Source organism: Neovison vison, chromosome 6 (genome assembly GCF_020171115.1).
Source record: "Neovison vison isolate M4711 chromosome 6, ASM_NN_V1, whole genome shotgun sequence".
In the NCBI taxonomy this organism is placed as follows: domain Eukaryota; kingdom Metazoa; phylum Chordata; class Mammalia; order Carnivora; family Mustelidae; genus Neogale; species Neogale vison.
Window position 1 is genome coordinate 183,899,674 of NC_058096.1, and position 23,444 is coordinate 183,923,117.

A 23,444-nucleotide genomic window follows, 5' to 3' on the forward strand; every position below is an offset into this window, starting at 1 on the left:
AATTAAGGTAGATTTTTTTTTTTAACCTGAGAAGAAAGCATTTTATAATTTTAGGACTAATACTACCTTTAGAAAAACTAAGAACATACGTCACTTTTTACCTCTCTTTCTTTAGGACTTGTCATCCATTTTATTATTCAGAGGCTATCACCAGAAATATTCTCCGTTTAAAAAAAAAAAAAAGTAAGGGATTTTAAAATGCGGGATACTTAAGTTAGACATAAGGAAGGGTCCTCTAACAGGAAAACTACCTAGACTGTAAGTTCAGTTGTTCAAGTGACTCAGAATGTAGTAAGTCAGAGGTGGGGAGGAATCTTCTAGTTACAGAAATACCAAACCCAGGGAATCAACATCAGGATGCATTTAGAAATTACTGTGGACAAACTCTAGTGTGGCCCATGCTAGAAATCAAATGTGCTCCTACAGATTTAAGTTTGTACAACATAGGAACTGAAATCTCTAGATCTCCAGAAGGGTAATCTATTTATACATGACCTCACAGAGGAAAGTGAGTACTTTCCACAGAAACGCATTAATTTAAACACCATTTGTTTATGAAGACACCTCTTCCTTCTTATTAAACATAATGTCTACATGTTAGATAAGTTAACCTTCCCTTTATCCAGCCCCAGAGCAGACTACACATTTGAACTAAATGACAACACACAAGAAGTTTCCTCAATGAAAAAAAAAAATGTTTTTTGCTTCAACCCAAATCAGAGCTTGAAACCTTTTACTTTTTGGTATTGTAGTTTGTTATTGTCTGTTGGTTCCAGTGGGATCTAAGTTTTAATTAGTTCGACAACATAGGTGTGATATTTTACAGAATGAAATCCCTGCCCCTGTATTTAATTAAATGAACCCTATAAAAGTTGTGTTTTAGCCAGGGGCATAATTGAGAGTAGGCTGGATTTAAAATTGCATTAACGCTTTCCACTGGGGTCGCTGGCACACGCGGTGGAAAGAGAGGTGACTGCGGTACCTCGAACCTCAGAAACCAGATGTCTTCCCAAAAATAGATACATATTTTCTAACTTAGAGACAGCATGGTAAGTCTTTTCCAAATATTACATATTCAGGTATCCTGAACTGCTCACCATTGGGTTGGAGGGCACCCTTCAAGCTTTCTGGGAGCGTCTTTTGGAAGGCAACACTAAAGGTGCAGGACAGGACTTGCACTGATGCCATTTCTAGGTACACAGCCGTGGTCTGGCTTCTCTCTTCTGGTTTGTGTGCCAGCATGTGTAGTCTTTGGGAGCAAACCGGCCACCTCAGCAGGTCACATCCTTCACTGGGTGTCTTGGGAAAATGCTGTCCACAACACATTCCTTCTGGCCGATTCTTGAGTGGCTCACACATGCTGCGGCCTCATTTTTAATTCTCCTGAGTAGCATCCTGTCTAAATAACCCCAGCAAATACTTTCTCGGGGATCGAATGACTGCAAGGTGGACCGAGGGGTTCAAAGCCCACTGTCCGTGAGATCTGCCCCCAAGTAGAAAATCCACCCCTCCCCAAACCCCAGTCTTGCATCACCTCTCAGGGCTATGGAAAAGACCGTCACAGATGCCTCATACAGAGAGCAGCCAGCACGTTAGTCCAGCCACACAGGGATCATTCCATGCCCACGGCGTAATTGTCTTGTCTCAGGAGACCTGACGCTAAAGGACCTCTCGAGGGTTCCTTAGTGTCATGTCATGTTTGTGGCCGCGATGTTTGCCATGAGACAGACTGATTGGATTTTCACCATAATTGCACCTAAGTCCCGAGGGGCCGGCGGGAGTCTTAGGTGAATAACTTAAGCCTTTAATTTATAATAAAGATAAAGTTTGCAATCAGCATTTCTGGTTCCAAAACATTCCATTTACTTGGTTTTAGAGCTGCATAAACTGTTTTAAAAGCAATCTGCTCAATTGGGCGAGTTAATGATATTTAACGTGCCCGGGCCAAACGTCCCCGGATGAGCACTGCGGCGCACTCCCTCTGTAATTGCAGCCATCATCACGGCCGCGCCGTGTAATGTAGCTGTAATGCTAATCCCGGGAATAAAGGCTGTCATTCTCGGGTGGCTGACAGCGCACCAGCGTCAACCCCTCGCGAAGGCTCTCAGGGATGTGATTCCAAGATGACAGCGTAATAAGTGTTATGTGCACAAGGTAATTCAAAACAAATTTGGCTGCCAAAAATGGATCGTCTAGGATGGTAAACTCCCACACTGTCTCCTTGTCCTTTAAGAGAATGTAATGATCCCTAAAATACCCTGTCAAGAAGCTTGTGTGGGTCAAGTCTTGCAAAATTTATCTCTTACCCCCGCCAAACCCTCGCTGGAGAATGCCAGCTTGAGGACTCTACAATATTAACGTGCATGTTGGTAGTCCAGGAACAGGACATGGGCAGGGAGCTCCTGGGTACACAAATGTTAATTTTAAGACTACCTAATTAGGCTGCATTTTGCTTCTTTGATTTATAGATTATTTTCTCCTGGGAAAATGTGACTGTTCTGGTATAGGATCCCCATTAGCCCTGGTATCTTAGTAAATTTCTTATTATTTGCATGTTAGTCACTCTAAGTAGATTATCTTGTTAAACTTCATAATAACCTTAATAGCACAACACTGTAATTACATTATTTTGTGGATGGGGTAAGTGAGACTCAGAATAGTCAAGCTATTCAAAGCCCACAGTCTGGATTCCAGCCCTGCCCTTCTTTCACCCTTACAGACCTGTGCTTTCCATCCCTGAGCTGTAAATTAAGGAAGGAGGAGCTCACCTAGATTGTACCCAGGCTTCAACAGAACTGTGTTTGATTCACATACACGCATGACACTGGGCTTCTGAAGTTGTTCTCATGGGCACAGGTGTCAGAAATGCCTTTCTGGGGAACCCAGCATGGCGGTGACATCCTGGAGTGGGAACAGAGGTCATTTCATGGTCACCCCAACATTCCAGGCCCTCCTTGGGTCTGCCGCCCTCTTTCTTCACTCCAGGCAGGAGAGATGCGATGGGTGTCGTTGCATCAACACCTTCGAATAATACCAACAACGGGACGGATTCAGAAAAGCCTTCTTGCGTTTTAGAATTCTGTGCGTAGAGACACAGCGCGGCACTTTGCCCCCCTGAATCCTCTTAGCTTAGACTGATTCAGGTGGGTCCGTTGCGTTTCTTTTTCTAGGTACCATTTAAATATCTGCTCCGTCTGGTAGCATTGATTTATAAAATCTACCTAAGTAATAGGTAGATTACATATCACAGAGATGTACTGCCTAATTTTACAGTACATCTCTGTGATAGTCATACCTACTGGGATGTTTTGGGCTGCAAGCAGTGAAGATAGAAGTTAAAATGGTCGATGTATGAGGAATTCAGTAATAAATATGAGAAGAAATTTGGGGTTCAGAGGTTCTAAGCTTGGTTAGTTCGTTTGCTGAGTGCAACCATCAGAGACCCCAGCTACCCAGTTTTTCTGTTTCGAATCCCTCAGTATGTTGTTAATTTGGCCCCAGAAACTGGTTCTCAACATGATCCCAACATATTCCCAGGGGTCCAGGCAGCACATGCAGATGATTTGCCCAGAGGCAGCAGGGGGCCATCCCTACCTGTTTTAAAAACAAACAAAACTTCAAAAGCTCCCTAGCAGATTCCTCATGGTCTCCTACCAGCCAGAAGTGTGTTGCATGCCTATGCCTAAATCCATCACTAAGGGAACAAGAGCACCGTAATAAGCCAAAGTTAATCAAACCCACACCGCAGGCTCCCCGGGAGGGAAAGCTCTCTGATCTGATAGAAGAAAAAAAAATCCCGTCTTCCTGAGCTGAGAGGAAGGTGAGGCAAGGAGGGCTGTCTGTCGACCAGGTAGCTAACACTGTCTGGTGTTGCATCTAGAAGACCTGATTGTACATGTAAAAAGTTGACTCCTAGGGTGGGCTCTTCTTTAGATGCAACTAGAAGGATCCTGAAAGAAAATCTCGTGTTCACTCCCTTTTGGCAAAAGCCCTGGTATTTATGTATGAATAGAGAAACCACAGGTTACAAGATCTTGCAGGACGCATTCAAAAGTCTTCCTGTTTGAGGGCGCCCGGGTGACCCAGTCAGTTAATCATCTGTCTTCTGCTCAGGTCATGATCTCCAGGTGCTGGGGTGGAGCCCTGAGTGGAGTGGGGCTCCCTGTTCAGCAGGGCGTCTGCTTCGCCCTCAGCGTCTTCCTCTGCCCATGTGCACTCTTTCTCTTTCTCAAATACATAAAAACTTAGGGGGAAAAAAGTCTTCCCGTGAGAGTTGGTTGGGAGTAATACTGCTTCCAGTACAAGCCATCCCTGGTGACTGCCGAGGGCGGAGACAGCTGGGCTAGCTGGCAGTGGCCACGCCCACACCTCCTACGCGTATCTGTGGCGTTAATTTAACCCAGGGACGGTCTGACTCTCACACTGCACATTCCGTAGTATTTGACCCTTGGCATCAGGCAGTAATGGAAAATAGGGCTCAGAGAGTTCTGCCACAGCATGAATCTCACAGATCTCCAAGTCGCTGTTCAACTACGCCCCTTCCCCTTCCCTCCCAACCCAGGCCCCAAGCACTCTGAGCTCTGAGCAAGGAGGGGGCCAAGGTAGTCTGCTGGTTTGGAAACTGGAAAGAATTCCTTTCTGTCTGTTTGTCCTCTTTTCAAAGGAGAAGGGGGAAAACAGTTGTGAGGCTCAACCCTGGCGTCCCCAGGCCCTTGAGCAGAGGATTGAAGAGTTCGGTGTTTTCAGCGGTTCTCCTACTTCCTGGTGCACTCAAGTCATTTCCTAGCCAGGGTTCTTATTCTACCCAAGTCCCTCGTGTTGCAAGTAAATTACTTAAGTTGATCGACTCCAGATCATTAATAATCTCCGCCGGCGTGATGCACTTGGGCTTCATTACAAGGAAGGAGTCTCACATCTATTCTTCAACCCAGCAGTTGTTTACAAGATCCACGGTCCTGAGAGTTCTTGTCCCTGCAGGGCCGGAGTGGAGGGGCTTAGCAAAAATAGAAAAACGGCCGCCTGATCAATACTTGTGTTTTGCTCCGACAAAGAGAAACTGACGTGCTCTCTGCCTCAGAGGTGGGACCTAATTGTCATTGTGCTTTGAAGTACAAGATACTGCGGGGTTAAGGGGAGGAAGCGTATGCCGGACAGGAAAGGTTCAGTGTTCATTTTGACATTTGTGAATAAATACTAAAAACATGCCTATTGAAACAGTGGAGCATCAGTCTAAGAGATTTATGCTCAGGAACCCCTATGTGAAGTGACACGAGCTTGTGAGTGTTGCTCTCCGGAGACTTGAGAAGCTCAGGAAGTTTTGCAGAGGTACAGCCCACAGAGTATGGTTCCTGTACCATCACTTTGTATCAAGCAAGCCGACCGCCTGGGGAATAATACTGAACTATGAGCCGGGAACCGTTTCTGCAGTGTAGTCGCTAGACGTTACCAAACTTCCCGGAACATAACATCCTAGTCCTTCTCTGTGGGGGACGGGAGGAGGATGAGGTAAATTCACGAGTTGGACTAAGAGGTTGCTTGGAATGACTTCCTTTTCTAGAAGTAAGGTTCTGGCTTCTGTTTCCTCTTGTGTAAGCTGTGCTAAAGATAGCCACGTTGAGTTAGCCGATTGGATGCCGCATCCAGGATTCTTGCCAATGGTACAAAGTTGTGACCCACCACTAACGAGCTCTGTGGGCTCATGTGGTGAATCGGCAGCTGTTAGGGGAGGGAGATGAGCATAACGTTGGCTCTGCCAGCTTCCCGGACTGTGTTGAGGGAAGTGTTAAGTGGTAGCTTGGGGTCAGTCCTGCGGTGGACTGTGGACACGCTGTAAGTAAAGGCACGGGGGATACGGCGGCGGCTCAGGCTGTACACAGTGGGAAACGAGACCGTATGAAGCTAGCGTTGGTTCCCCACATGTCGGCCAGCATGCCAGCCGTCCGTGCACCAGGTTGACACCTGCCATGTCCATCTATCGCCCGGATTATCATTTACTTAATATATTAGATTGACTTTGAAAAAAAGAAAAAAAAGCAAAGCAATTTATTTAAAAAGGAAACTTCACATCACTTCCATAAAAGCAAAGCTAATGTCACCTGACATAATAGACCCCATTAAAGCATAACAATGTAATTAATTTCTAGTTAGCTATTATTGGCTGATAAAGGCTCTGAGCCCAGAGGCTGCTCTTTTCTCTCACAGGCAAGATTAGCAGGTGATGATACCGTGTGAAAGACATTCCGGTAGGAAGCCAAGACTTCCCCACTGTGAGATTTATCATTTGATGCCAGATCTGTATCCCTCGAAACTCACTCCCATCCTACCAGGCATTCCTTAGGAAAGAAACCTAAAACAGGGAGAATTGGAATTCTCTGACACTGTCAGGTTCTTCATTTTAGCTTGCTTACCCGGGGGCACAGTCTTTCCAGCTTCTGCTTGACTATAATCCTCACTCACCCTAAATATGTTTTTCCGCAGGTCAACGGTAAAGACTTATCCAGAGCGACTCATGACCAGGCTGTGGAAGCTTTCAAGACCGCCAAGGAGCCCATTGTGGTACAGGTGTTGAGGAGAACGCCTCGGACCAAAATGTTCACGCCTCCGTCAGAGTCGCAGCTGGTAGACACAGGAACCCAGACTGACATCACCTTTGAGCACATCATGGCGCTCACCAAGATGTCCTCTCCCACGCCACCTGTGCTGGATCCCTATCTCCTGCCAGAGGAGTAAGTCACATGGTCCTGTGGCATTAATCCGTTAGGCTCGGTAAAGAAGTGCAGTGAAGTTGTTTTCTTCCCTTCCGTGGGGTGGAAAACATGAGCGGGTCTTACAATTTTCCTCCAAGTTGCTCATGTTTAACTTTATTGTTTATAGAGGCAATCAATTGAATCCTGCTCAAAACCGCCCTGACATATTAATTACTTTATTATAGCCCTGGAGCGGAGTTATTCAAATTATATTCTAAAAACGAAATTACTTACAAATGTCGTAAAAGTTATTTCAGACTAAAATTTAATCACCGCAAATGGCAATGTGAAGGTTTTGTGTTCTAACTAGAGGGAATGCTGATGGTTCTCTTAAACAGACAACAAAGTGAGTCGGGAGTGTAAAGAGAGCCCTGAAGGGTGTGCGTTCTGCTTTCTTGGGTCTCGTTTCAAACCTGGATCGGTGTTAATAAGCCCACACGTGCCTCATATAAATACCACATTTACCGATTAAGTAACAGCTGCGATCCGGCATCCTGAATGAATTACTTTACACATGACTCTCCTCTTACCTTACTTCCTGCCAGAGAGAGAGAGAGAGAGAGAGAAGCTCAGAGCCTTCAAGTCAGATGAAACTGATGTTTGAACTGATAACTAGCTAGGCAGCTGGGACAATTTACTTTATCCCCATTTTAATATAAGAAAAGTGGTGATAGCACCCAGTGTGTAGGAGTTGGGCTAGAGGAAGTAATGTGTGGGAAGTTCTCAGCATGACATATGGTAAGCACTCAGGAGGGGGCAGAATCGTTCATTGAGTTAGTGAGATGAAACATCTAGGGAAAAAAATGAAGAGCGAGAAATTTTCTGAGAGAGACCACTTCTGAGAAGATGTCTGCTTTATCGTAGAGTTCATAGTGTGTGATTTTACCTGTGTGAGGACAGGATGTCCACTTCCCCACCTGAGTCTCTCTAGGTGATGGGAGAGTCACTCCTGGGTCTCCCTGTCTTGCTCCTGCTTCTGATCATTGACGTGATGCTTTATTTCCAAGGGAATTTTTTTTTCTATTTTTAGTGCCTAGTTTACTGGTTTATTGTAAAAGGATGTAACTCAGGAATAACCAGATGGAGGGGTTTCATAGGGCAGGGTTTAGGGACAGGGTGTGGACCTTCTGTGCTCTCTCCATACACACTACTGGCCCTGAATCTCCATGTTCCCCAATCCCTTCCTCTTGGGTTCTTCTTATGGAGGCATTACTTAGCCATGACTGATTAAATCACTGGCCATGGAGCTTGAACTCAATCTCGAGCCCCTCTCCCTTACCCAGAGTTTGGGGTGGAGGGGGATTGAAAATTCCAACCCTTTGTTTTTTATTTTTTATTTTTTCAGCATAACAGTATTCATTATTTTTGCACCACACCCAGTGCTCCATGCAAACCGTGCCCTCTCCAATACCCACCACCTGGTACCCCAACCTCCCACCCCCCGCCCCTTCAAAACCCTCAGATTGTTTTTCAGAGTCCATAGTCTCTCATGGTTCACCTCCCCCTTCCAATTTCCCTCAAATCCCTTCTCCTCTCCATCTCCCCTTGTCCTCCATGCTATTTGTTGTGCTCCACCAATAAGTGAAACCATATGGTAATTGACTTTCTCTGCTTGACTTATTTCACTCAGCATAATCTCTTCCAGTCCCGTCCGTGTTGCTACAAAAGTTGGGTATTCATCCTTTCTGATGGAGGCATAATACTCCATAGCGTATATGGACCACATCTTCCTTATCCATTCCAAGGGCATCTTATCCCTCCCAGGGCGAACGTCTGGGTGCTACATGTTGGGTTTCAGATAGTAACTCAGTAGCTGGAATGAGCCCACATCCCCTGTGGTTCCTCCAGATTCTGGACGGAGGCTTGCCTTTCATCCCATGGTGTTACCCGCTGACTGTCACAGGAGCCCAGGGCTAATTCCCCAGGCCTGACAGAGTAATTTCAGCTGCAGCTGACAGTGAGGACGGGGGACGAGGGGTTCCCCTCTCTGGCATCCGTGCTCAGCGTGCACGGGAGTGTGCACAGACGACGGCCCCTCCCGTGCGGTGGGGAAGTACACAGGCACCCCTTCTCCTCAGCTGAAGTTGGCAGCGCCTGAAAGTCAGGTCTGTTTAACCTCAACGCCCAGCACTTAGCCACACGACTCTTCTTTGGCCTCCCAGTTGCTCCTGGGAAAGAATTGCCTGATTCACTGAACACAGTCATTCAGCCAGTCCTTTGACTTCATAGAGCAAAACTGCCTCTCAGTATTGATGAGGGCTTTGTAGCCACTCCTGCCTCTCAGATGTTGAACTGTCACCATGATGGGCCCTTTAGAAGCCAAACCCTTAATTTCCTCTTCAGTCTAGTTAACATGACATGACTTACCCCCCAGGGGCAACTTGAGAAATGTCAGTGGAGTCCAGAGGTCAGGCCTTTCCAGGTTCTGGCCCAAAGGTCAGAGCAGGGCAAGAGCGCACATCGGGACGGAAAGGGAAGGGTTAACGTGATGCTTGAGAGCCCAGACCTTGTGGCAGCGTCCTCAGTACTACAAGCCCCTTAAGTGCTGGCAGGATATTTACCGGATAGGTCCAGAGAACTGAAAGCCAGCCCTTGTTTGGCCATTCGTGTCTGATCTGGTATTTCAAAACTAAGTGCCCAGGAGGGAAGACCAAAGCCCATTGATGGCTTTGTTGACCTTTGAGGACAAGATGCTCTGAGCCCCCAGGCAACCGTCAGGCTGAAGCCTTCCCGCCATGTCTGGCCCCTCTCAGAGCTGCTCACCGAGCCTGTACCATCCCCACTGCCTCGGCTCCTGGAGGTCCCAAAGAGGCCGTGGCTTCTGGAAACAGGTTTTCACATATGTTGTCCAAAAGAGGCTCAAGCTTCCGTCCTCTGAGCAGTGGTGTGCATGCATGTCACCTCCAGTACAGGTGCATTCCACATGTGCATGTAGGTACATCTGTTCATTCATTATGTACACGTATGTGCGTACTCAGGTTTCATGTCAAACCTACCTTGTCATGGGACAATCACAGAAGTCCGGAAAGACACTGTCCTAGATGACAGCCTCATAGTTTCGGTCCCAGCCCTTTGGACTGGACTCAGCGGCCAGCACATATCTTGGAGTGTTGCCTGCAGTCCAGCCTTTTCTCCCCAGAGACAAAATCTAACAGTGAAGCAATAAGCAGGAGAGAGGAGTGTGTCCGCTGCCTAGACACTGAGTGAGACAGGAGGCCTATTGACTCATGGTACTAGTCGGCAAGAGGATGGTCACTGGGAGCAATAGAGGCCATCCCGCTGTCCCCTGCACCTTCTCTGAGGAGGAGGGAAGTGTTCAACAGGGGAGGTCCTGTGCTGCTGCGAAGCATGGTCGGAACAGGGGGACTTGGGCAAGACAGTGGCGTGTCCCTGAGAATAGAGGCGGCGTGACAGCAGGCCCACGAGGTTGGGGGAGAAGGAAGGCAGCAACTTTCAGCCACAAGCAGGCCATAAAGGTGTCTCTTCTGTTCTCAGGCATCCCTCGGCCCACGAGTACTGTGACCCCAGTGACTACATGGGCGGCATCCATCAGGAAATGGACAGGGAGGAGCTGGAGTTGGAGGTAAGGACGTCCTTGTCTCGATCTAGGAGTCGTCGCTGAGACTAACAAGGTCTCTGTGAGCACACACGTAGTTCATGGATGTTAACGAAAGAGCCACTATGGGTGGATTTCTTTCAGATGAACCACTTTGAGTCATGCCCTTTAAAGGCATCATTCGGCTTTTCTTCCCTGCCTCTTTTTCCCCTTCTGTTCCCCTTGTAAAACAGAACGTAACAGTCTGACCGCAAAGCAGAAATGTAGGGGTTTTCTTTACATTAAAATCTCTTGACAAAGATAGAGTAGCGAGTCCTTCTGTGGATCTGTGAACTCAGGTTCTCTCCTCTCATCGGGCTCTAAATTCCACCCGTTCTTGTAACTGCAGGGGGCTCCCGACCTTTTCTCCGCTTGAAGTCATAGGCACTTTGACTCAAAGGCGAGAATAGGTGGATAATTAGAGTGGGTGCTTGCCCACACCAACACAAAAGGGCTTACCCGATGGTTTCTAACATTGAGCTTGAAAAAAATTCGGTAATCCAAAACTCTGCTTAAGTTGAGGCCATATCTGACTTGGATATGATTCTAGGTGATGTCTGAGGTCACACGGGACTCTTTAAGGGCTTTTAAATGTATTCTTATTCAGGTATAACTGAGATACGGTGTTGCATTGGTTTCAGGTGTCCAACAGTGTGACTCAGCAGTCCTGTAGCTTACTCAGGGCCCCTCTGAGAAGTGCACTCCTTATCCCCGTCGCCTGTTTCACACAGCCCCCGGCCCACCTCCTCTAGTGGACCTCCGTTTACAGAGTTCCAGCTCTCATTTATCTTTTAATAAGAGAGATGGAAAATAGAGCAAAGTCACCTTTCAAGATGTGCTTATTTATACTTTTGGGCAAACATTGGTTCCTGTATTCCACTGTGTTTTTGAAAAATATGAGAGTTTTTTCAGAACTGACTTTACAGACTAGGATAATTGGGGACCTTTTGGAAAGATTCCTGATGTCAAGGGTAGGCCCTGCGGCTCCCTCGGAAGGCCAGCCAGGAAAAAATCCAGTAACATTTTACTCAACCGTGGCTGCCCGCTGTGCCGTCCAGGCCATCCCACCGACACGTGTGAGGCTGACGGGTTGCTGTGAGTGGAGTAGGTTGGGGGGCAGTGACGGAGGCCGGGGGGCAAGTGGAAGATGATCGTGATCCTGGAGCTCTCCTTTACAGTTACCGAGGGGTTTTGTGCCAGAAGAGAGGACAGGGATCAGTTGGCTGCTCCCTACAGCCTGACACAGATGGATCGGTGTACTTTGCTTAGAGCCATGATGGACTCAGAGGCACTGTTTGGAAAATTTGAATTTTCCGCTAAATGCCTATGGTCACTGTGGAACGGTGGTCATTGTGACTCAAGACTGCGGCCGATCCTGCACACTGTCCACCGTAGACTGTGGTATTGGCCGCCCACTAATTGACACTGTGTGAAATGTAGCCTTGTGCCTTTCCGAAAACCAGCGATTCTGCCTATTTCCGATTTCTCATCTCCCCGACTTCAGGGCTAGTTCATGGAGCAGCCAGTGCCTCCCCCAGGACACTAGTTCTTAACATGTTCACTAACACACAGTGTGTGCAAATGGGGTTCCACATCAGCTGTGTTTGAGAAATGTCTGAGTGAACCACAGTGAACAGATTTGGGTTCCAGAGGACTTCTCAGTCATGGATATGTTCAAGGGCATGGTAAATGTCCTATGAAGGGGAACTGATACAAGAAACAAAATTACCCCAGCATTTTTTTTTTTTTTTTGATCGAACAACTTCTCTTTGGCCAACTATCTCTTAGCATTTCCTGGGTCTAGAGTTCTCTGGAATAGGGCTTTACAAGAAGAAGATTATTTAATAATAGTTACAGGACAACACTACATTTTGATGATCAATGTAACTATGATAAAGTCGAAGTCTTTAAAAAGCTATAAAATATCTCAGGAGCTAGATTTTCAGAGTCTGACTGACCTCTGAAGAACACAGGGGTTAGGAGGGCTGACCCCCCGTGCAGTCAGAAATCCACGTCTAACTTCAGACTGTCCAAAAATTTAACTAGTAGCCTACCGTTGACCAGAAGCCTTACCAATGACATAGACAGTCAGTTAACACACACTGTATCCTTATAGTCGGGTAAACCAGAGAAAAGAAAATAAGAAAAATTACATTTTCAGTATTATATTGTATTTATCAAAAACAATCCACATGTAAGTTGACCCACGTGGCTGAAACCCATGTTGTTCAAAGATTGGCTATATGGTGTAGACTTGGTAAGTCATGGACACTGTTAAGCTCGACTCCATACTAGTGATCTATTTTAGTGCCTAACGCTTCAGAGAACCTGACGGAACCTACCTAGGGCTTCTTCCTGGAAAATGCTTATGTCTAAAAGAGCTTGCAGATGCTTTCTGGAAGGTCACAGAATTCCCACAGTATCTGCCCCATTTGACCCATTCTGCCCTACATTTTTTTTTTCTTGTATCTGAATACCACAAGATCACTGTTTGCTTTCTGTTCTGCTTTAACACAACTCAACTCATTGTAACTAAGGTGAATTTATTTTAAAGGCAATGCACGATGACTCCTCAGACAGAAAATCAGCATCAACTGCCATAAATAAAAGGTTCTATACAGTATATACAGTGGACCCCAGATTGTGTTACCAAATCCTGGTGTGCATCATTGATGGTGCCCGGTGAGGCCTGGGGGGCCTGGGGCCGGTTCGCCCCAGCCCACCTCTCTTACTCAGGAGATCAGCTAGTGTTAAAGAAGTGTTCAGACTTGCCCAGATGGCGGAGTCCGTCTTCCTAAAGGTGGTAGCCTTCTCAGCATGAACAGCCTTGCTTTTGGTAGAAGCCGCTCTAAAACAGTTCCCTAGAATCTTGCTTCTCCAAGTGTGGTGCCAGGACCATCACAGCATCCCCGGGGAGATGGCAGGAAATGCAGAGTCTTGGCCCTCAGACCTGCTGAGTCAGAATCTGCATTTTTAACAAGATCCCCAGGTGCCTCGGTGCACACTCAAGTTGGAGGGGCCCCACCTAGAGGTAAAAAAGTCCCAAGTTTCCATTTGCTTGGGTGGGGGGGCTTTGGTTGTGCATTTCATTCTGTATAGATTTCTTTCTTTACATGAGTAAAAGGCAGAGACAAACAACCCAAGTATTTGGAAAATCAGTTGAGTGTTTTATTTAATTTTTTTTTTTTTTTGCAGTGCAAACAAAGTAAAATTTGATAGTAAAAAGTGCCTGTTCCGAAAAGGTCTCTCTGCAATTTTTTCCCTGAAGTCCCAGTTTTCTTTTCTTTTCTTTTCTTTTTTGCTGAGTGTTTTACATTAGACCTTTGATGACTTTTACATTAGACCTTTGATTAGACCATAAGACTTTACGTCCATGATTATTTTTATTTCCACTTGCCCGTTTTCACTGATCATCTGTTACACAGAATACACTGGAGCTGGAAATGCAAAATGAGGAAGTCACCACCTTACTTGCCTTTAAGGAGCTCATGTCCCTCACAGTTCCTAAGCCTTTAGGATTATTAAACAGGAGCTCGCCATCTCCTAAGAAAGCCAAAATATGGTCATGGGTGCAGGCCAGGTGGGAAGGTTGCTTTCACTTCTGGACTTTTGTCCTTAGCTGAGATGTCACCAGGTTATTTTTGTTAAGTAAGCACATCTCACAAAGTGAACCTGGCGGTTTGGGATAAGAGGCCCATCCTGAGTCCTGTGGTGAGGGCGTGGAGTCTTCCAGAAGCTCAGTGTGGCCCCTTCCCGGGAGGCACTCTCCCGTAGAGAACAGTGTACCTCCAATACTTTGCCCCGTGGCAGAGGCACGTCCTTGGACGGTAGTCTGGTCAGCTCCCAGAGGCTCAAACGAACCTCAGTGCCAAAAACAGAGTTTCCTGAAGCAGGCTGAGTTTTTAGGGAGATTGGCACGTACCTGTCATCCATGCTTCTCACCAGGTTTCATAGAGCAGTCCACACTCTGTCTCTGCTACGTTCCATCCTCTTCTCTCCCCCACCCCCGACTCTGGGGTTAGATTACAAAAAGAGCAGTGTGTTTGGAGTTAGGAGGTCAGTCTCAAGGCACCACTCGTCGTCCGAGTTGGACGAGATCAACATCCATACCTTTTGAAAAATAACTTGTTCTGTGGATATTATATAGGAGAAAAATATATGAGTGTGTTGGGATATTATAGAAGCGAATGCACAGAGAAAAACAGATGTTCTGTCTTTTAAAGCACACAAAATGATCGTCTTTAGGTAAGTGTCAAATCCCTGTTATTGTGAAACTGTGTAAAGCTAAAAGGATTATACCCAAGTATGCCCAAGGGTTGAGCAGCCACATAATTACCCATAAATTTTCAGGTACTGAACACCTGCTCTAGATCTTCCTGGAGGCAATTAAGAAGGAAAATAGATGTTTGAAGAAGGCTTTTTCCTTAATCTAGCATGTTAATTTCCCAGTCGGTTTATCGGTAGCCCCCTCCCTTCCAAGCTGTGAAACTACCCTCACCTATGTTGTGTTCTGATGATGTCATTTTGGGGTGAGAAAAGAGAAGAAAAGCTACAGCTTCAACAGGGAGACTAAAATGACCTCCAAACCTGGTTTCATCAAGTAACCGAAGTAGATCACCAGAGAATTGGGGTTATGCTGGAGACGATGCAGGACACCCCAGACAATCTATTCATTTGTCTTCAGCCTTTAAGGCACAGCTCAAGAATTCCTCCAGGAAGCCTTCCCTGGTCAGCCCTGCCCTCATGGAGTTGGCTTCCTCACCTAGTCCCAGTACAGTCGGCACTTGCCCGTTCTTTGTGCTACCGTCTGCACACCAGGACCTTCTGCCTGCTCTGCCCTCAGCCCACAGAGCACTTGCCCAGATCCTAGCATGGCCCCGCCTGGTTCCATCTTTTGTCCATCTTTTGTCCGTGCACAGCCACTCTGTCTAGGACATCCCTAACCCCAACAGTGCCATTTCCTACTTACTGACTGGCCTCCCCGCCTAGAACAGAAGTTCCATGAGAGCTGGGCTCTTGTCCAGCTCATTCGTGGCTCCACTCCTCCTGCCTAGGATACTTGGCACATGGCAGATACCCCGTAAACATTTGTGGAGGAATAAATGCCTCATTACCTTATCTCCAGTGAAGGTTCTCGAAGGGAAGTGCAGGCTCTTGAGAGACAGCTCTGTGTTGCATGTAACCCACCCCACACATAGACCCATAGACAATGAAGATGATTTAAAGATGTTGGCACAGCAGTTCTGAACCGATAAGGTAGAGGTATGCTGCAGTGACCCGTCTTCCTGGTGTGGGATAAGCCACTGAAATTAGTCTTTGGGATCCCCTCTGATTAAAGTGGCTGACGTTGAAACAGAAAGCTTGAATCACCCAGGTGGAATGGCCCCATTAATTCTCTTAATTGGACTATCGTTTCAATTTCATCTGAAATGTCAGGCTTAGCAGTTCACTTTTATCCAAGAGTCCATCTAGACCAGTAAGCAACAGGACACCAGTGGTGGGGGAGCTGTAATCCAGATAATGCTAATACATTATTCATACCAGTTTGATTAATGGTCTTCTTTGAAATCTTATCTCCATCATCACAGACAGATATGTATTGATAACCTCTAAGCTTTCAGTGATTGCTCAGTTGGGTAAGACTCTGCCTTTAGCTTCGAGGCAGAATGCAATGTTGAGAATTTACAAGCCAGCCAGTGAGTTTGGAGAATTGTCTGCTCAGGCCCCCAAATATACCATATCTGGTTGGGAAACTATAGAATAGCTGAGACGTTTCAGAGAAGTGAAGTGACTTTTCCAAGGTCACCTGGCTTGCTCATGGCCCAGCCAGGATGGTGGTTCATGTGGATTTTTTTTTTCTTTTTTCTGCCTTGGAATTGCAAGCTCCTTCATTCAATTCTGAGGCACCTATTGTGCACACTATTTTAGGCTTTTCTTTACTTCAAAACTCATGATTCAACTATTGCCTTAATATAATCTTGATGAGCAACCAAGGTAAAACTCAGATTTACACACAGCTAGGACAGTAGCAGTTTTTACAGTATTGTTTTCCAAGAGCTTCTGAAAACCTTTAATGGTTCACTCTTTGCCTAACTATGAGCATGTAGGCTCTTTCTCCAGTGTTGAACCATCCCTTGGAAATTGAGTGACCAGAGCTGAGTTGTACCATATGCCTTCTAAGTGAAACTTTTCCAGTGTTTAGTATTCATCAGAAGATCCAGGAAACACAAGGAGATGTTCTAGGCCAAGCCACCCTTTCTAATATCAATGTCAAGAACATACCTGGAGTAAACCTTTCCTTTCCTTTCCTTTCCCCACCACTTAGAAATGTAATCCCAGCGTAAGTCTATTCTGTACCACTCATCATTTTTAAAACCAGACCACTTCTAAGATAGAAAGTTATTTCCAGAGGACTACTCCCTAAACTAGAATTACACTCCCATTCTTGAATCTGTTCTAAAAGTCACGCCCTAATGTTTGCTTCACAGCCAACTGGAATTGTGGGTGGAAAAGAAAGCTTTTAACATACTCAGGGCAAGCGTAAGAGTGGGCTCCTCCTTTGCTCTGCCCTCTCATGGTGTGTGTGTGTGTGTGTGTGTGTGTGTGTGTGTACATGCACGCACGTGCATTTGATGCCAGAGCCAGCTTCTCATCCATGTCAAGGATGGAATTCAGCTTTTGCAGTATTTAAATCAAATCTGACCAAAGTGAGAATGTGACTGTAGCCATGACAGTCTGTCCTGGGAGGATTTGCAATGGGATTTAAAGGTTAAATGCCGTGTTGGCTAAATCTCCATGCTGCAGGTAGGGAGCCCTGCACTCTCAGAGTATTGCTAACTGGTAAGATCTGGTAAGGAAAACCTCTTGTCTCCCATGCACAAATGTGGAAATGTTGGCCATCATGTATTGTGTGTCATTTCCAGCAGTGTGTTGGAAATCTATTATTGATTTGCTAATCACTTACGAGGTTAATAGCAGCATATAAAAATGTGTTCAAGGACAGCATAAGGGATTATCCATGATTCAAGTATCAGAAATTCAGGTGAAACTATTTTAAAGCAACACTTTAGGATGTATTCCTTTCCAGCCTGACATCTTGTTCTAAGAAAGTTTCCTCCCTGGTTATAAAAGATTTGTTGAAAGGAATGGCAGATTCAGAAGAGTAAAGTATAGGGGGAAAAAAAAAAAAAGTCTCCCACCAATAGCAGCAAGAACCGATGTCCACATTTATAGCTTCATAGTTCTCCAACTATCTGTCAGTCAAAATCCTGACCAAAAAATAGAGTAGAAATGCTGTTCAAGCTCGGTTTTTTTTTTTAAATCATTTACCCAACACTTGAGACAGCAGACTGCCTACATTTTGGAAACCAAGCCAAATGAATGTAATCCTTTTTTATGTAGCAGACCTTCAGCTATCCCATTCCTTAAGAGCCTTCCTTTTTCTGTCTTGAATAATCCTAGTACATTATGCTGTTCTTTTCCAAAACAACGATTTCCAGACTTTTCACTTTCCTAGGTTTTCAGATGGAGCCCTCACTTCTAGATGTGTGCTGGAGAGCTGTGCTTCTCAGATGGTCTCTACTGAAAAACCAGGACCACCCACCAGTTTCAGTGTGTCACTGATACGTGGTTCTACCATGTGGCACGCTATATAGCTCGTCTTATATAAACTTTGCCACTTGAGCCAGGAGCACCTGAACCAACACACACTTCGGTCAGGAAGCCAAGCTTGCTCATCTTGTTCTTGGGTATTATGACAATATCCAAATGCTCTAGTAGTTTCTAAACCCTTCCCTCAGTTTCTGCACTTATTCCTTAAAAACCACACTTGGAAGCTCACTCTGGGTTCTAGAGTAAAGTCCAGGGGAACTTTGAAATCCTTTATGCGGAGAGACTCACCTTGGTGGCCAGTTGCTCAGAAAAAAGCTGTAACTCATATCACCATTTGTACTCTGTTAAAAGGACTATCACAGCATTTACTGTCTTTCTCATTTTCCTTCCTCCAGCCTTTCCTGTTCTCTCCCTCTCTCTGCTTTGGTTACCCGTGGACCCATTCCCGAACCATCTGGCATCTGCCATGATAGCACAGGGCTCGGTGGCAGCATTTGGCTATAGTTGTGCAGTTGGACCCAAACAAACCATCATGAAATTCCACTGACTCACACTAACTGTGAGAAGGGCCAAAACGGAGAAAGTCTTTCCTTCTACCCAGACCCAAAGGAAATGTAACCTGAGACAGAGATGTGGGCTTGTGTTTGAAATGTAAGAGGAGGATGTGTGACTCATAATATTATGTGACGTATGCAAATGGGTTACTCCAAACTCTTTGGAAAGACTCGGCCCTTGTAGTTACACGTGACCTTCAAACTCCCGCTTCCTCCCTTACTGTGCTGTCAGTCCTGTTCTCAAAACAGGAGGAAAGATGTTTCCATCCAACTGAAGTATCAGGAATTAATGGGATTTCGTTTAATGAAAATTTGCCATATTGCTAAAGCTATAATTAGGGAATCAGTGAATTAATTAACATATCAATGTTCAGAAAACAAAGTTACTTTATTGGGGAAGGGGCACGTGAGATATAACCCCTCTGCTACACGCAAGTGCTGGGACTTGAGGCAGGTAAACATACCTGCAGTAATTATTTTACTACCGTTTCCTGTTAACTCTGGGCCAAGCACTGTGCTGAAGCTGTCCACGTGCCTTTCCTCACTGAGTCTTCCCCCAGCCTGAGGCAGCAGAATGGCATTGCCTAGTGAGGAGACAGGTTTAGATACAGCCACAGGCCCATGATAGAGGTACCAGAAAAGGTAGCTTTGGGATCTGAACCCGGGTCTTCCTGTCTTCACAGCCCCAACCCTTCACCATCACATTACTCTCCATACATCTGCCAAAAAGACTGCCAAAAGGAGTCTGTCCCATCAGGACAGACTTTTTAAATCTTTTTCATGGGTTCCCCCCAATGGCAAAGTAAGATCTGGGCTTCTCATGCTGGCCTGTGGAGGGGGTCCTCCTGACCTGGTCTGGCCTCATGCCTGGCCATGCTCAGCCCACCTCTCTCCTCTTTGCACATAGGGCTTTGGCATTTGGCCCAGGACATTTGCACTTGCTGTTCCTCCACCTTGAAAGTGTCCATGGTGTTGGGACTTTGCCTTTCACAGGGGAGGGTTCAGAAAGTATCTGCTTGGAGCTGCCCACAAGGACAACTGCATCCTTACCACCCATCAAGAATACTGTGGAGAGAGAAAGTGGTCTCCAGAGACTGTGGTTTCGGAGGCCCATTTTCTCAGCACCTCCCCCCTCCCAGTTGGTGAGCAGGCAACGTAAAAATCAGACCAAGAGACCTGCTGGAGACCTTCTCAGGCAACCCTTCAGACAGGCCTCAGCTTAGTGCTGCAGAATCTCGCAGGGGCAGTTGGCAGTGTGGCAGAGAGGACAACTTGGCTGGTTGATACTTTCAGAAAACCCAGAACTTCCTCTCACGTCTCCAGCAATTTTCAGAGTTCTGACTTCATTCTGCCACACAGACTAATTGGCAAATACAGTGGCGTTCCCTGTGCTCATGTGTCTCGCATTTGGGCTCACTTTGCTTTTATCTTATTTAATTTGCAGTAATAGCGGCTGAAACTAATTTCTCGACTGTAAATATCACAGCTGTTGTGGAAAGCATTAATTGCACACTATCACGTTACCCTCCTTTCTTGGATCAATTTATGTGTAATCTGTTTGCAAGTTCTATTACTGTGAATATTAAGGGAACGCAACGTGAAATAATCTAACTGAACACATTGGAAACATTTGTACTGATATGGCTGGATGGTTTGGGGTATGGAAATAGTCTCGTTTGTGGCAGACGTTGAAAGAAGGCTTTTTAAAAGCCCAACCCCAGAAGTCTTGACACTGAGTGAAATATAGGTTATTTTTCTTTTGGGGGATCAATAAAATAACTATTTTCAAAATGACTTTATATTGATTGAAAGGTCAGATATGCCGTGGGCATTGATCCTGTGTCCATAATCACTTTTTGTTTAGTAAGTTAACCACTCTATACAGTCAAAAACAAAGAAACCCAGTTCATCATTGAAACAAAGTATTTCTAAAGCATTTGACCCCTTCCAGCTCTCCCTGCCTGCTGGAGGCTCACTGCAGTGGCCTTTTCTTTGTCTAGGAAGTGGATCTCTACAGAATGAACAGCCAAGACAAGCTGGGCCTCACCGTGTGCTACCGGACAGATGATGAAGATGACCTTGGGATTTACATAAGTGAGGTATGAAGGCTGAGCATTTATAAGTATCATCCCAAGACCAGAGGAGGTATTTAGGTTTTGCTTTATTGGGTTTTTTCCTGTTACATGTTAACCAGCCTTCACTCTGGCTCATTGACAAGTCTTTGGAAAGACCCAAATGTCTTTCTCCCCTTGATCACACAGTCCATGAAGTTACATCTTTACATGGGGGTTAAGTTCAAATGTCAGTCAGCACATAAGGCGAAATTACACTTGAGAAGCCTGCAAATCGGCCATAAAATGGAGCCTTTTACACGGTTTTGTGTGTTCAACCCCGAGGGGACGGCAAATTCACATTTCCCTTCTCATGTCCATTGAATGGGATGGTGGATGAAATCATTTACGCTTTTTAAAGTATTTATTTTTTTCCTTTTCGTTGACCGTGTATATCGCTGCATTCATGTAAGTTAAATATGACTGCAAAGGACAGAGATGAAAGCTATTGTGATCTTTTTTTTTTAAGATTTTATTTATGTATTTGACAGAGAGAGATCACAAGTAGGTGGAGAGGCAGGCAGAGAGAGAGGAGGAAGCAGGATCCCCACTGAGCAGAGAGCCCGATGCGGGGCTCGATCCCAGGACCCTGGGATTATGACCTGAGTCGAAGGCAGAGGCTGTAACCCACCGAGCCACCCACGCACCCCTATTGTGATCTTCTTAGAGAAGACATTGCGGTCTGATTACAACATAGATACTTAACCCAAGCCTCCCATCCACATGAGCACAGACACTCAGTTTTGTCAGGACATGAAACCTCTCTCCGTGGGATGAGCCAAGGGATGTGTTTACTGGGCTTAATAGTTCTCCCTTTGGGTGTATTTTATTCACCAAGCTTAAGATGGTCCACCATTCCTGAATTCAGGGGGATTTTTCCCATACTTCATCCCACTTATCTCAATTATATTTCATTTTTAACATTACTTTCCAAAATGGAATCATTTAGGAAAATAATTAAGGTATGGTCGCTCCTCAGCATAGGCGGGGGGTCCGGTTTACCTTGTTCTATATCACACTTTGGTTTTCCTGAGATGAACGTGAGCTGTGCCTCTCCATCCCTTAGGTCAGCAGGATCTGCGCACACCGCCCCGTCACAGGGAGGCCATGCAGGGATCCAAGTGCCCGCCCAGGAAAGGGCTTGGATCAATCCATGTTTGCCTCTCCTTGCATGACACCAAGTCTTGTTTATTTCTGTGCAAAACAAAAACAGGGATAAGCAGGACTGCATGTCAGACAGCCTTTGAGAAGTGCTGCTGTTTATTCTCATACGTGTCTTCAGTATCCACTCCATGCTGACCTGTGCGTGTGTGTTTCAGATCGACCCTAACAGCATTGCGGCCAAGGATGGGCGCATCCGAGAAGGAGACCGCATTATCCAGGTAGGTCAGCCTTCTACCAGAGGCCTCATCCCCTGCCTGTCCTTGACAAGCACATTTTATGGTTGATGATAATGGCTTTAGGGTTGAAAATGCAGAAGACATTAAAGAACAAGGATCACCAAGTCAGACGTACATGGAGGCCAGAAGTTAAATTAATGAGTGAAGCAAAGACCCTGCAAAGTGACGCATACCAGGGAGTGGTGAGGCCTAGGACAATTGGACCGAGCTGCCCCAGCACCTTACAGAAGACGCACCTCATTGCCTTCCATTCTCTCTGCAGGGCCCAGTGCAGCACCGCCAAGGCCCAAGTCAGGCCAACAGTCTGCATCTTGTGAACCAGAATAATTCTCATTTTTTATTTCTCTGAAGAGTTATTCTGGACCATGAGTATCAAGTTTGGTCTTGTCCTTAAAATAGGAACATCTTTGGCAAATTTAGTAAAATTGATGGAGAAGCCTTTTAAATTTCACGACTTGACATTTAGAAGGGCTTCTGAGGATAGTTTCTTTACCTGAAGCCCTGTTGCTCTTTGGAGTCCAAATGAGACTGCTTGTTCCAGCTACAGTCTTCTTTAATCTCCCAGAAATGGAGATCGTTTGGTCCACTGTGTCCAACAGGGCTTCTACCTCCCCTCATTCCTGTCTTCCCATTTGTGTTCCACTGTGTTTGCATCTGCCATGACTTACTGCACCGTGACTCATTTATCTTCCCTTTTCCACTGCTTCGTCTGCATTTCCCCAGATTTCAACCCCAACCTCAGCTGCTTAACGACCGTTTGCTGGTGAAGTAACCCATCCCTTCATTCCTAAATGCTCTGACTCTTCAGCAGTCCTGCCACTTGGGGATGCTGTCCTTTTCCTTTAGCTTTTACTACGGGGCACGGAAGTCCTGGGTTCCAGACATGGCCCTGCCTACCTCCACGGGTCACTGGGTGCATTCACCCCAACCAGTAGGGTCACCCCCTCTGTTGCCTCTTGGTTCACTGGCCTGTGTTGGATGGAAGGGTCCCCTGCCTGCTCTTGAGACCATTCCTCTGTGCCCTGGAGCAATTTGTGAGAGTCCCTCCTGCTAGACTTTTTGTCCAACCTCACAAAGTTCAAGTGTCAAACTGGGCACACAGACCACCACGTATAATGCCATTTCCTTGTTTGCCCTCAACTTCCATAATGGTCACATGAGACCTGCTGCTGCTTTTTCTCCCCTATTATCTGAAAATGCCTATAATAATGCTTTAGTATATTCCCTTTATGTTCCTGCCTGAGTATTATGTCTGATTAAATTGCTCAGATGTTCCCTCTTCACAACATGGTGATTTTTCTCAGTCTGCCTTCTGGAGTCTCAGCCACTTATGTTCACATAGTTTCCACATTAGTTGCCTTGTACACCTGTCACAGCTGACTGATAGACCAGTCTGAGCAAGGCCTTTCCTTCGGAAAATGAGCATT

The 23,444-nt window shown here is 45.8% G+C and overlaps 1 protein-coding gene across 5 annotated transcripts in view; it reads left to right on the top strand.

Moving 5' to 3' along the window:
- Nucleotides 1–23,444, top strand: part of PDZRN3 (PDZ domain containing ring finger 3) — a 241,875-nt gene that overhangs the window by 213,843 nt on the left and 4,588 nt on the right. For all 5 annotated transcript variants that reach the window (XM_044253146.1, XM_044253147.1, XM_044253149.1 and 2 more), the window contains 4 exons: nucleotides 6,478–6,725; nucleotides 10,242–10,329; nucleotides 20,507–20,605; nucleotides 21,937–21,999. In XM_044253146.1, coding sequence (XP_044109081.1) covers nucleotides 6,478–6,725; nucleotides 10,242–10,329; nucleotides 20,507–20,605; nucleotides 21,937–21,999 — 498 coding nt within the window. The remainder of the gene's footprint in view (nucleotides 1–6,477; nucleotides 6,726–10,241; nucleotides 10,330–20,506; nucleotides 20,606–21,936; nucleotides 22,000–23,444) is intronic.